Source organism: Vipera ursinii (genome assembly GCF_947247035.1).
Source record: "Vipera ursinii genome assembly, chromosome: 1".
NCBI classification, from domain to species: domain Eukaryota; kingdom Metazoa; phylum Chordata; class Lepidosauria; order Squamata; family Viperidae; genus Vipera; species Vipera ursinii.
Window position 1 is genome coordinate 207,230,851 of NC_139512.1, and position 12,486 is coordinate 207,243,336.

General features: G+C 42.1%; 1 protein-coding gene across 2 annotated transcripts in view; it reads left to right on the top strand.

The window, feature by feature from the left end:
• Nucleotides 1–10,617, top strand: part of SLC25A15 (solute carrier family 25 member 15) — a 20,166-nt gene extending 9,549 nt beyond the window's left edge. For both annotated transcript variants that reach the window (XM_083349250.1, XM_083349249.1), the window contains 5 exons: nt 571–829; nt 3,668–3,805; nt 4,540–4,709; nt 6,450–6,608; nt 10,354–10,617. In XM_083349250.1, coding sequence (XP_083205376.1) covers nt 571–829; nt 3,668–3,805; nt 4,540–4,709; nt 6,450–6,608; nt 10,354–10,475 — 848 coding nt within the window. In that variant the 3' untranslated portion in view covers nt 10,476–10,617. The remainder of the gene's footprint in view (nt 1–570; nt 830–3,667; nt 3,806–4,539; nt 4,710–6,449; nt 6,609–10,353) is intronic.
• Nucleotides 10,618–12,486: the final 1,869 nt, after the last annotated feature.

Here is a 12,486-nt window from a genome sequence, read left to right on the forward strand (position 1 = left end):
AGTATACATAATGCTCTCACTTCCTATTTTCCCCCAAAGCACCACTATGTAAGGTTTTAATAAGTCCCTTATTTCCAAAAAAAAAAAAATTGGGATAGTATGATTTTAATACATCAACTCCATCCAGTCACCTGACTCTACCCTGAATTAAGAGATTGTAAGGTCGTAAAAAGAGAGAGCATGATTTTAATATATATTGTTCTTTATTTTGAAAGAGGGAAGGAGTGACTGAAATGAAACATAATCCAAATCTCAGAAAATATGCTCTTGCCTTCAGATTCATGAGACTTGGCTTATTGAATATTTTTTTAAGATAGCTTTAGCACTATATGAAATTGCCAGTTGGTGCCCTTTCGGAAAAGTTGAGCAAAGCACAACTTTATACACATACACACACGCACATAAAATAAAATAAAAAATGTATATGTGCCTTTTTTGTCATGGATAATTTTCTTTTTCCAGTTCACCTCCTTCTGTTTGAGAATGTCACGTAATTGCAAAAACAAAAAACAAAACCCAGCCCCCCAACAACTCCCATTTCTAATGTTTTTACTTTCCTTTCTCATGTAGGAGGTACTGCCTGTGTGATAACCGGTCAACCATTTGACACCGCAAAGGTGAAAATGCAGACATTCCCCACCATGTACCAAGGGTTTGTGGACTGTTTTGTGAAGACCTATAAGCAAATAGGGTTCCGTGGCTTCTACAAGGGGACCACCCCTGCACTTGTGGCAAACATTGCTGAAAATGCCGTGCTCTTTATGTGTTATGGCTTTTGCCAAAATATTGTGAGGAAAATTGCCGGCCTAGACAGGAAAGCAAAGCTGAGGTTAGTGTATTATTCCCTCAACCGCTCTGCAACTAATAGAAGGGCTTTTGGTGTTTTTTTTTAAAGTATCACAGTTCAGACGTAGAAGTGCAGTTCCCACACCAGAAAATGAGATCCTGTTGAAATAGAAATGCTGCTGCTTGATTCACATGTTTTTTCTTTTAATTACATCTTGATTCTCCTCTGCATTTCTGGTACTTAGAACAAATAACAGTAGTTTAAAAGAGAAACAGCTGTGGATGAAATCCTTAAGTTTTGATTAATTCACTTAATTAGGTAATGCATCAGACAGTATTCCAGGCAACCCAGCCTACTACTATGGCTTTCTCAGTGAGATTGTTTTAAAGAAGAGTCTGCAAGAACTACTTCTTTTGTCACATAGAAGAAACTCTGAAAATCTTTTCCTTGCCTTCCTATTCCTGAAGGAATGGCAAGAAAACTTGCTGTTTGTAACATGGGACTTTTTGTCCTTTACTTTACCTTAAACCAAGGATGGGAAGCTTACGGGCTGCACGTGGTCCTTCGTCTGCCCCAGATTGAGCCACTGAACTTCAGTGGCAGAATGTCTGATTTGGGGGGTGCTTTTTCTTTTTTTCCAAATACAAGAGTGGGAATGTAAGCAGGAGGCTTTTCAGAGGCCTAAAAACATGTTTGCAATCCAGGTGCTGGAATTGGAAGCAGAAACTCAGTTATGCAATTTCATCCTGTTTTGGGAGTTTCTTAAATAAGGATGGGAATATTTATTTATTTTATTTTAATTCCATTTATATCCCGCCCTTCTCCGAAGACTCAGGGCGGCTTACAAGCTTAGCAGTAGCCTTCATTCTATGTATATGCCTGCTTATTAGGGCTTTCACACACACACCCCAAGCGGCATTATTACAAAGTCAGCTTAATTGCCCCCAACAATCTGGGTCCTCATTTTACCTACCTCGGAAGGATGGAAGGCTGAGTCAACCTTGAGCCTGGTGGGATGCGAACCTGTACTAATTGCAGGCAGCTGGTGTTACTTAAGGAGGCATTAGCCCACTGCTCCACCAAGGCTCCATAAAAGTGGCTTGCTCCAATAAAAGTGGCTTGCTCCTATTCCCACTGTACATCCCTACAACACCTTGAAAAGCAGGTGAAAAATACTGAACTCTTCTGTTGATGTCACTGTGTCATTGGATGGTTTCCTGTGACTCCCCAGAAAATCAGGCGGCTGAGTTGAGGTCCCCAATCTAAAGAAATTGCTCGCCTCTGTTTTAAACCATGGTTTGCTGAAGGAATCCTAAATAGCTGATTCTACAACATGATAAATGATAAGGCATAGATTGCAGTCACAGTGGCTAGAGTCATATGATAATTGAACCAAAATTCAAATCATATGATGGCTTTGCATAATATATAAACTACATCCATCCACTCTCTACCAGCTTATCCAGACACTGATTTCTTTTCAGATGAGGTTTTTGTATTCCTTGCTAGTCAGATATCTATAGCAAAGGGTGTTACAATGAAAATCCAGTTGATAGATTTCAGGTCAGCAACATGCAGGGAATATATTTTTTCCATATCCCATTTCCTAAAGAATTATATCTGGAATTTACCTGTTTGCGGCTCTTAGTCAATTGGCAGAATCATGTGAGGCTTCAGTAGATCCCCCATGGATCTGCTAATCTGACCTGTGACCTTTGACAAATATATGATTTTCTTTCAGAGAGTTGCATGATTAGATCACCTGTTTATTCGTAAGCCCAATTAATGATTTTTAAATGTTAATTGTTGACAACATTAATTGCAAAAAATCCAAGACAAAATTAAAATGAACAAAAAATAAAATATATAATATCAGCTTAGCTTCTTTTAAAGCCAAATAGATTGCAAAACAGCTATAGGGCTACTAAGCTTGGTGTGAAAGTAGATGAACCTAGAGGGAGTATTAACATACTCTTAATGCCTATGAGTTGTGCTAAGTTAAAGGATTCTTGAAGATGGATGTAAGACACTTGAAACTTTTGAAAAGATAGAATACTCTGGACAATGGATAGGCCTGGAAAACAAATGATAGAAGCCAACAGGAGCGAATGATTCTGGAGTTTGAAAACTTTTTCAGGACTGCTCCTTTTAGATCATGTAGGCATCCAAGGATAGGCAAAGCAAAAATAGAAATACTGTGGAAATATGCTGCATCACTGAGCAAGAAAGGATGGTGACTGGAAAAAAAATGGATACAAAACTCTTATCACATCCCCAACTTCTTTCTTTCCCCTAATTTCATTACTGGAAGTGTTTATCACTGTTGACCAGTTACCCATTGAAAACAACAAAAAGAGGCTATACCACTCTTTTCCTTTAATCTTGGTACAAAAAGACCCTTATCTATTAATGGTATTTATACTGCATCCAATTTTACAGCAGGGAATTTAAAAGGTGCTTCATTAAATCCAGTGTAGAAAGCATGATCATGGTGATATAATGATTTTATCCCACTAATTATACATATAAAATTCAAGACGGCGAGCATACCTAATACTCCTGCCTTCTGTTTTCCCCACAACAACCACCCTGTGGTTCACTCAGTCAGGTGGGATGCTTAAAATGCTCCTTTGCTATCTCTTTCTAGAATTACCTGCAGCAGTGACTGAGTCAAGGCATGCCAGCCTTGAGCTTCATGTGATTTCCATATACTACAGGAGTCTTCAAACTTGGCCCTTTTATGACTCATGGACTTCAACTCCCAGAATTCCTCATCCAGGCACGCTGGCTGAGGGATTCTGGGAGTTGAAATCCATGAGTCATAAAAGGGCCGAGTTTGAAGACCCCTGATATACCAGATACGTGTTGTCTTTTTTGCAGCGACCTTCAAAATGCCATGGCTGGCTCCTTTGCTTCTGCCTTTGCCACTTTGGCCCTCTGCCCTACAGAGCTTGTGAAGTGTCGCTTGCAGACCATGCATGAATTGCAATTATCTGGGAAGATAGTGCAACAGCACAAGTAAGTAATTCGTTAGCCTCAACCCTGCCTGCCTTTTCCAGGTTTGGAAGTGATATGGCCCTTTTAATGAGTTTATTTCTCTGTACTTAAGATGCTTGTATTTTTTTTAATTATGTTTCTTCTATTTTTTTATTACATTTTTATTGATTTACTGGTTTTTTAATTTAAATTAAGAATTTTTCATGGAGTAAAAGATAAATGGAAGGAAAGAAGAGAAACAAACAAAAATTAGGAAATAGAATCACTTCCCATCTTTTGTTCAATTCGAGTTATAATCATATAGTCCCTCCTCTTAGATATTATACAAGTCTCTTCAGCCCCTCATTTAGTCTACCTAAATGAGGGAATAGTTTAGTTTTTCTCTCACGACTAGAAAATTTGTGCCTCGCCAGATGCGAATGAACTGCAGCTCCAGGATCTGTCCAACATCTATTACATTTTTCCTGTTTTAAGTAATAGGCAAGATTCCTAGAAGCTTAACCACTGGCAATTAAGATAAAAAGTTTTTTTTTAAAATCAGGGATTTGTAGTATCTAGATATCTATAATCAAAAATTTGTACCAAACTACTTCTGAGATGGGTTTTTGAGAAACACACAGCTTAATTTTAACTATTGATATGTACTGTGTTCCAAGACAGGAACTAGACATCTTTGGAAGCAGTTTTTCCAGCTAGCCTTTCCCATCGTTAGCTGGCAACCTATGTTTATAATAATATTCTTTTTCTTCTCCTAGTACAGTTTGGTCAGTAGTCAAAAGTGTTCTGCAAAAGGACGGCCCCCTTGGCTTCTATCGTGGTTGGTTCAGCACTTTACTACGTGAAATTCCAGGCTATTTTTTATTCTTTGGAGCTTATGAATTCAGTCGGACCTTTTTGGCATTTGGAAAGCCAAAAGAGGAATTAGGTATGTCTGAGCTTGCTAACAATATGACTTCTTGTCTTGAGATAAATACAGCTCCTCTTAATCCCACCCTTGCTGACTTTCAACCCCAAAGGATTTCTGCATAATAAAAAAAAATCTTGCTGCCTGTTCAGAATCTTCTCCTATAAACACAGTAGCTTTAAATTATTTATTTATGGCATATCATACATAGACTAGCAGCCTTAAAGATTACTGCTGATTAAAGAAAAAAAGCCCAATCCAAATTAGGTGAAGAAGAACCAGTGCCCATTCTTTCCTTCAGTTCGTGACCTACACAAAAAAAAAAACACAACCTAACAGCAGCCAAGTCAGAGAATTAGCAGACAGCTTAATAGCCAATACACCCAAATAATGTTTCAAGTGATTCTCATTAACTCACCAATACACTGTACCTTAAAACAAACATGCTTACCTGCTTTAGTAGGATAACGGGAGTTTTTTTTTTTTAAAAAAAATGCAGGTTGGGGAAAATCACTTGAGGGTTTTTTTGCTATCATATTTATTTATTTTATTTATTTATTTATTAATGGGACTTATATCCCGCCCTATCTCCCGAAGGACTCAGGGCGGCTAACAACAATAACATACAATAAATACAGAAATTAAGATAAAATTAAAGGCCTCTGTACAATAAATTAAAATTAAAAATTAAAATAAATTAAAGAGTTAAAAATTGGAAACATAATTAAAATCCCTGTCAGTCCAGGTCAGCCAGGTGGAAAAGGAGTGTTTTGAGGCTGCGGCGAAAGGACTGGAGATCTTGGGCCATCCGAAGCTGAGGGGGGAGCTGGTTCCACAGGGCTGGCGCTCCCACAGAGAAGGCCCTCCCCCTGGGGGTCGCCAGCCGACATTGTCTAGCCGACAGTACCCTGAGGAGGCCTTCTCTGTGTGAGCGTACTGGGCGATGGGAATTTGTTCCCGGCAGCAGATGGTCCTGCAAGTATCCCGGGCCTAAGCCATGTAGGGCTTTAAAGGTAAGTACCAGCACCTTAAATCTCACCCGGAGGGCAACCGGTAACCAATGCAGCTCACGCAGGAGGGGTGTAATATGGGAGTATCGGGGTGCTCCCATCACTACCCGTGCAGCCGCACTCTGCACCAGCTGAAGCCTCGGTGGTCTTCAAGGGCAGCCCCATGTAGAGAGCATTGCAGTAGTCTATACGGGAGGTAACGAGTGCGTGGATGACTGTATGTAGGGCATCTCGGTCCAGAAAGGGGAGCAACTGGTGTACCAGGTGAATCTGGGCAAATGCCCCCCTAGCCACGACTCCAATATGATCTTCAAAACTGAGTCGTGAATCCAGGAGGACGTCTAGATGGCGTGCTCCTATCAACGGGAGGTAACATCTCTCCTCCTATAATCAAAGATGGAACCTCTTGGACTAAACGAGATGTCGCTACGTAAAGCCACTCAGTCTTGGCCGGGTTGAGCCGGAGCCTGTTCTTTCCCATCCAAATCTGTACCGCTTCCAGGCAACGGGACATCACATCGAGGGCATCACTGGGTTGGTTCGGGGTGGAGATGAAAAGCTGGGTATCATCAGCATATTGATGATACTTCACCCCGAAGCCACGGATGATCTCTCCCAGCAGTTTCATATAGATGTTGAACAGGAGGGGCGAGAGCACCGACCCCTGAGGCACCCCACAACTAAGGGGCCTAGGGGTTGACGTATTAGAATATGCGACAATATATTAAGCTCCTGCTGCTTGTTTTTATAGGTCCAGTTGCATTGGTGCTCAGTGGTGGCTTCGGTGGCATGTGTCTCTGGATTGCTGTTTACCCAGTGGACTGCATCAAATCTAGGATCCAAGTTCTTTCCATGGCAGGAAAACAGACTGGCTTTATGAGAACGTTTGCAAGTGTTGTCAAGAATGAAGGTTAGAATATGAAAGAGACTAATGAGCCCATGGGTGACGGTCTCTCTTAACTTCTGCAAAGCCACAGCTGTCAGCTGTTCCTTATACTTTTTTATGAGGGGAGGTGGGGGGGGGGCAAAACAAATCTGGCTGTTTTCCAGAGAGCACTTACTTAGTTTTCACAGGTGATGGTCATGTGTTTACTTTTGGTAGCATTAGGTAGTTTCTCTCTTCAGAATAACATGTGCCTGGACCACACTTTGCTAAAAAGAACCAGCTGGTTGTCAATTCACATCTGTTGGTGCTGCTACTCATTTTCTTTGTAATGACAGGAAGTTAAATTGCAGGGCCAGATTAGGATGGATTATCAGCATGATCAGATAACCATTAATTTTAGGAATGATGGTTGAATACAGCCAGGAAGAAAAAAGTAAGACTCTTTTACTTTTCAAGGCTGAGGTTGGCAAAAAGACTAGAAAGACAGGATTTAAAATGTTACTTATTACTACATGAACCTGAAATAGTGCTTAGGAGGTAAATGTAACTTAGTCATGGACTGTTGTAGGACAGTTTGCCTGTATATGAATGTGTATAGTCACGGTAACAGGATGTCGATTTCTCGTGTATTAGGTTTGAGTCTTCTTGCCTTGGTCTGATTCATTCATGCTAATTCATGGTTTGTTGAATAAAGCAGTTGGCTGGGTTTATAGAAGAGATTAAATCACAAACAATAACCCACATTTGAACTTAGTATAATGTGTAAACCCAGCTCCTCTCTGTCTCCATCATCTCATGCCCTTAGAAAGATTAGATAATTAGTCTTTAGGATCAACCTCTTTTCACATACAGCGGGCTTTCCTGACCTGCCCCCTTCAGGTTTGGGCTGCAGCTCACATCATCTCCAGTAACGTTCCATATCACAGCACAGTAATCCAAAAGCAAATTGTATTGTGACTGTTTTAAGGCTTTAGAATAGAACAAAGGCTTCTAAGTGAAGGGCAAATAATGTGTATGTCATCATGCAAATGATGCAACTTACATATTTGACTCAAATATGACTTTACATAATTACATTATTTGTATTATATCGACCTATACTTTTTATAAACTGTACACTCATTTCAGTTGTTGTTCAGATTCCTTCTCTTGGACTTAGCAGCCTTCTGGTCTAACTTTCTGTAAGAAAGTTAAGTTGCATAACCCGTGAATCCATGATTAATTTAACCCTTTTAAGATATAATTAACCTATGACACTGGTTATCAACTTGTGGTCCACTATCATAAGAGAGGGTCCACAAAGGTTTGAAGAACTGTTATGATTTAAATCTTAAGTCTTGGGGGTCCATGACCACAAAAGGTGAAAAAAAGATTGAGAACCTATGATAGTCACAGTCCAGATAAAAATTTAGATTTATTTTTCCTTTCAAATGCACTATCCAAATCAATTGCAAGATAGATTTATATATATAGTTTTATTATTAATGTAACCGTCATTTCAGTCTTATAATTTCTTCCTTTATTTTTCGAATAGATTAAATTGCTTAACACATTTCTGAACATTACCAACTACATGTTAAAGTAAATAATAAATTTAGATAAGGAAAAATCGTCTGATCAACCCAAAACTATTTACCGTATATACTTGAGTATAAGCCGACTCGAGTATAAGCCGAGACCCCCAATTTCACCCCCAAAAACTGGAAAAAGTTGGTGACTTGAGTATAAGCCGATCCGCCGTTCTGCAAGCCTCCGCCGCCGGCTGCTTCGTTCCGCAGCGGAAAGAAGCAGGCAGGCTGCTTCTTTCCGCTGCGGAAAGAAGGCTGCTTCTTTCCGCAGTGGAAAGAAGCAGCCTGCTTCGTTCAGGCTGCTTCGTTCCGCAGCGGAAAGAAGCAGGCAGGCTGCTTCGTTCCGCAGCGGAAAGAAGCAGGCAGGCTGCTTCGTTCCGCAGCGGAAAGAAGCAGCCTGCTTCGTTCAGGCTGCTTCATTCCGCAGCGGAAAGAAGCAGGCAGGCTGCTTCTTTCCGCTGCGGAAAGAAGGCTGCTTCTTTCCGCAGTGGAAAGAAGCAGCCTGCTTCGTTCAGGCTGCTTCGTTCCGCAGCGGAAAGAAGCAGGCAGGCTGCTTCGTTCCGCAGCGGAAAGAAGCAGGCAGGCTGCTTCGTTCCGCAGCGGAAAGAAGCAGGCAGGCTGCTTCGTTCCGCAGCGGAAAGAAGCAGCCTGCTTCGTTCAGGCTGCTTCATTCCGCAGCGGAAAGAAGCAGGCAGGCTGCTTCTTTCCGCTGCGGAAAGAAGGCTGCTTCTTTCCGCAGTGGAAAGAAGCAGCCTGCTTCGTTCAGGCTGCTTCGTTCCGCAGCGGAAAGAAGCAGGCAGGCTGCTTCGTTCCGCAGCGGAAAGAAGCAGGCAGGCTGCTTCGTTCCGCAGCGGAAAGAAGCAGCCTGCTTCGTTCAGGCTGCTTCATTCCGCAGCGGAAAGAAGCAGGCAGGCTGCTTCTTTCCGCTGCGGAAAGAAGGCTGCTTCTTTCCGCAGTGGAAAGAAGCAGCCTGCTTCGTTCAGGCTGCTTCGTTCCGCAGCGGAAAGAAGCAGGCAGGCTGCTTCGTTCCGCAGCGGAAAGAAGCAGGCAGGCTGCTTCGTTCCGCAGCAGAAAGAAGCAGCCTGCTTCGTTCAGGCTGCTTCGTTCCGCAGCGGAAAGAAGCAGGCAGGCTGCTTCTTTCCGCTGCGGAAAGAAGGCTGCTTCTTTCCGCAGTGGAAAGAAGCAGCCTGCTTCGTTCAGGCTGCTTCGTTCCGCAGCGGAAAGAAGCAGGCAGGCTGCTTCTTTCCGCAGTGGAAAGAAGCAGCCTGCTTCGTTCAGGCTGCTTCGTTCCGCAGCGGAAAGAAGCAGGCAGGCAAGGCACGGAGATCCGGAGACCTGCCGACGTTTGGGGAGGTTTGGGGAGGAGATCCGGAGACCTGCTGACGTTTGGGGAGGTTTGGGCACCTCCCCAAACCTCCCCAAACGTCGGCAGGTCTCGGGATCTCCGTGCCTTGCCTGCCTGCTTCTTTCCGCAGCGGAAAGAAGCAGGCAGGCAAGGCATGGAGATCCCGAGACCTGCCGACGTTTGGGGAGGTTTGGGGAGGAGATCCGGAGACCTGCTGACGTTTGGGGAGGTTTGGGGAGGTGCCTTGCCTGCCTGCTTCTTTCCGCTGCGGAAAGAAGCAGGCAGGCAGGTCACGGAGATCCGGAGACCTGCTGACGTTTGGGGAGGTTTGGGGAGGTGCCCAAACCTCCCCAAACGTCAGCAGGTCTCCGGATCTCCGTGACCTGCCTGCCTGCTTCTTTCCGCAGCGGAAAGAAGCAGGCAGGCAAGGCACGGAGATCCGGAGACCTGCCGACATTTGGGGAGGTTTGGGGAGGTGCGCGCGCACCTCCCCAAACCTCCCCAAACTTCGGCAGGTCTCCGGACGGCGGCTGCTTGGGAGAGGTGCGCGCAATCCCGGAAGCACCAAAGCCTCGGCCGCGCACAAGTCCTCGGTAAGTTTTTTTTGTTGACTGGAGTATAAGCCGAAGTGGAATTTTTCAGCCCAAAAAGTGGGCTGAAAAATTCGGCTTATACTCAAGTATATACGGTAACCGTTTCTTCCAAATTTGCAGGCAAGCTGAAATTCCTAAAAGTTTAGCTTTTGTTGGATTTCCTTCTTCAGTTTTAAATCAGTGCAACATAGTCTGAGTTTTAAAAAAGTGATGGAAATGAAATTCCAAGGTAGTTTTTCTAATGCTTAACGTCTTCCTCATAGGTGTGTTTGCCTTGTACTCTGGACTGAAACCTACTATGATCCGTGCGTTCCCAGCCAATGGTGCCCTGTTCCTTGCCTACGAATACAGCCGTAAACTGATGATGAACCAGTTTGATAGCTAGAACCTTTATCACAGACTGACATCATTGGAATTATTGTGGTCACCACAGCAATTGTCCAAGTGTGAGTGACAGATTTTAAAATCCAAGAGTGAAATGACTGCGATTTTTTTAAAAAAATGATTTCAGTAAAAATACTGTATTTTCTAAATATTGTGTGCTTTGTGGATTTATGCATTTAGACCAGCACTGATACTACGTGATCTTATAAGGGATTTTAATTACTCACTTCTATAGAAATTTTAGGTATGGGACTTTAAAAAAAGAATGTGCTGCAATACCAATTAACTGTAAGCTTGCAACATAAGTGACTGCATTAGAAGTATCTTAATATTCTGGAAAGCTGAGCAGGAAGTACATTGCAGAGAAGTTTTTATAATGTTCCACATTAGTTAATTTGTATACAACTCTACTTATTGGTGATTTGATTCTTACACAACAGAGAACATTGGAAAGCACCTTGCAGATAAAATCACTTGTAATCCAGTACCCAATATTTCTCTATAATATTCCGTGTTCCCAGAATATAATGCTCTTGTTCTAATCAGCATTCTGTTGATAGAGAAATCAGATTTTTTTTCATCCTCTAATGACATATTATCTACACAAGTCTAAACATTTCTCTTAAAAAGTATTAATATAATCTCCTGTCTTTGGCTATAATCACATTTCTTAGGTGTAGCATGTTATTAGCAGCAATATGGACAACAGTTGGCTCAGCTTCTATAACAATGCTTTGGATTGGAGTGATATTTTAGTCTGCATTTAGCTCACTGACACTGCATCTGAATTCAACGTACAGAACAAGCTTTTAGCTGAAACTCAATGTACTGAACAGTATCCTTCACAAATATGCATGTTACAAACTAATTTTAGATGCGTCAAACATCTTGGAATACAGTAGTAGCAAATTCCGCATTAGATGCTAATTTTGGAAACTCAAAGTAGTATTAATAACTTATTAAACACTAGATCACTTTTTTCAAAATTGGCAGCTTTAAGATGTGCAGGCTTCAACTCCCAGAATTCCCTAGCCAGAATACTAGCTGGAGAAGTCTCAGAGTTGAAGTTCATACCTCTTAAAAGTTGAAAAGTATGCAATATCTGCAACAGATTATATAGCAGAATATCTAATGTTGCTTGACAGGTTTGCATACAAATGATTAGAAGGACTGACAACATTTCAGAATAAAAATACAGCATATGATTTTTGTCGATATTAGATGTTAAACCTGCCTTACATATTACAAAAAATTATTTCTAGATTGTACATTTTTCTGATGCTGGTATAACATTTGACCTATGCTTCCACAGCTACCAATTTTATCATCAAAAATTATTTTTCACATTATCTATTCCAATGCTGGGCAGCATAGTTTAAATGAAATTATAAAATTATATAAATCACACATTGAAACTAGAAGAAACATAGAGGGAAAGTATTTCATTCCTTCAGGATATTGTGCTGCAAACATGAATTGCTAATATATATATGAAATGACAAAACATCAAAGTGGAACTAATATAAAGCTGCTGAAATGGAATTCATGAACAAATAGTATATTGTAACTAGATCAACAGGTAGAATTTCTAGCTTGCTAAAGAAAACATGAAAGGGTTTTAATAAGGAAAAATTTGGGGAGGTTGTTGTGATTCAGGGTCAGCCTGTGGGTTCGGCAGTTGGGTCGGATGACTCAGAGGAGGAGGAGGGGGGTGTTGAAGACCTTGCTGAGGGGGTTGAAGACCTTGCTGAGGGGGTTGAAGATCTTGCTGATGAGAGCCCTCAGTCAGGCCCCTCCCACTTGGTCACCACGGAGACCCAGCTGTGTGAGCCTGACAGCGTGGATGAAGATGACCCACAGCTGGCCCTGTTCAAGGACACCCGACGCAGGAGGCAGTCAATTAGGAGTAGACAGAGGAAGGCAATGGGGCTTCTCGGAAGGAGGCAGAGAGAAGCCACGCCCTGAACTCTATATAAGGGGAATGTGTGGGGAGGGCTGGTTTGCTGAAGGCA